At 68.0% G+C, this 1,024-nt stretch overlaps 1 protein-coding gene across 1 annotated transcript in view; it reads right to left on the bottom strand.

The window, feature by feature from the left end:
- The window catches only part of KHK (ketohexokinase (fructokinase)), a 4,689-nt gene that overhangs the window by 2,563 nt on the left and 1,102 nt on the right, over window positions 1-1,024 (bottom strand). Inside the window, exons 2-3 of the mRNA XM_009999487.1 lie at window positions 338-410; window positions 5-108 (exon numbers count right to left, since the gene is read on the bottom strand). Coding sequence (XP_009997789.1) covers window positions 5-108; window positions 338-410 — 177 coding nt within the window. The remainder of the gene's footprint in view (window positions 1-4; window positions 109-337; window positions 411-1,024) is intronic.

Genomic DNA, 1,024 nt, shown 5'->3' with positions numbered 1-1,024 from the left:
CGGCTTCTCCACCTCCACCGAGGTGCGGACCCGCTCTCCCGCCTCTCGGGACCGGTTGTGCCGCTCCACCCGCCGCATCATTTCCACCTGCTCTGCCGCGTTCCGGGCCTACGGGGGGGCGGGTGCACGGCCTGGTACCGGTACCGGCCACCAGGCCCTTCTGCCTGCCCCAGGTCTCCCCTAGCCCGGGGGGCACCAGTGTCACCCCTGGCCCAGGGGTTGCCCCATCCAGCCCGGGGTCCCCCTCAGCTCCAGGTGTCCCCCTCAGCTGCAGGGTCCCCTTGCCCATCCCAGGGTCACCACTCTGCCCAGGGGTCCCCCCAGGCCCCAGCCTCACCTCCCAGTGGATCCACTTGTACTGGGAGAGGTCGACCTTCTCAAAATCATGGGCTGTCACATCGGGCAGGTTCCTGTAGGGTTGGGATCAGGCAGGGCAGGGAGACCCCCCAGCCACAGCATGGGGTGGCCCTGGGTGACCCCTGTCCCCAGGCAAAGGGCAGTGGTAGGGTCTGAGGGGGGCCAGGCACGCCTGGGGCAGAGGGCAGAGGGCCTCGCAGGGTTGGCACTGCCTGGGTCAATCATTAATGATGGCACAGCCGGACCCTGAGCTGGACTCAAAGGGCAGCACAGCACTACTAGGCTGGAGCTGCCAGAGCTGTGGGGGTGAGGCCCAAGTGCCCCTTCCACCATTAACCGTGGCTGCTGTGGTGAGGGCCACAGCTGCTCACTGGCATCGGCACAGCCGAGGGAACAACCTCCCAGGCACCGTGGGTGTCCCCAGCTGTCCCACACACCACGGCGTATGGCCACGCAGGGACGCCGCTGCCAATCACGGCAGTGGCATGGGGGGTGACAGGGGCTGCAGGGACCATTGGCAGTGATTGTGTGTGCAGAATTAAGGGAATCACCAGTGTCTCGTGCGGGGCCCCCCGGTTGGCAGCGCTGGGCCGGCACCGGCGCAACCGCAGCACCGCAAGCCCTGGGGTGCAGGAGCAGCCCTGGGGCCTGTCCTCGGCCATGGCCA

The sequence above is a fragment of the Chaetura pelagica genome, unplaced genomic scaffold, assembly GCF_000747805.2.
Source record: "Chaetura pelagica isolate M959 unplaced genomic scaffold, ChaPel_1.0 scaffold1146, whole genome shotgun sequence".
Taxonomy (NCBI): domain Eukaryota; kingdom Metazoa; phylum Chordata; class Aves; order Apodiformes; family Apodidae; genus Chaetura; species Chaetura pelagica.
The sequence above is the reverse complement of the archived record's forward strand: the minus strand, read 5'-3'. Positions and strand labels throughout refer to the sequence as shown.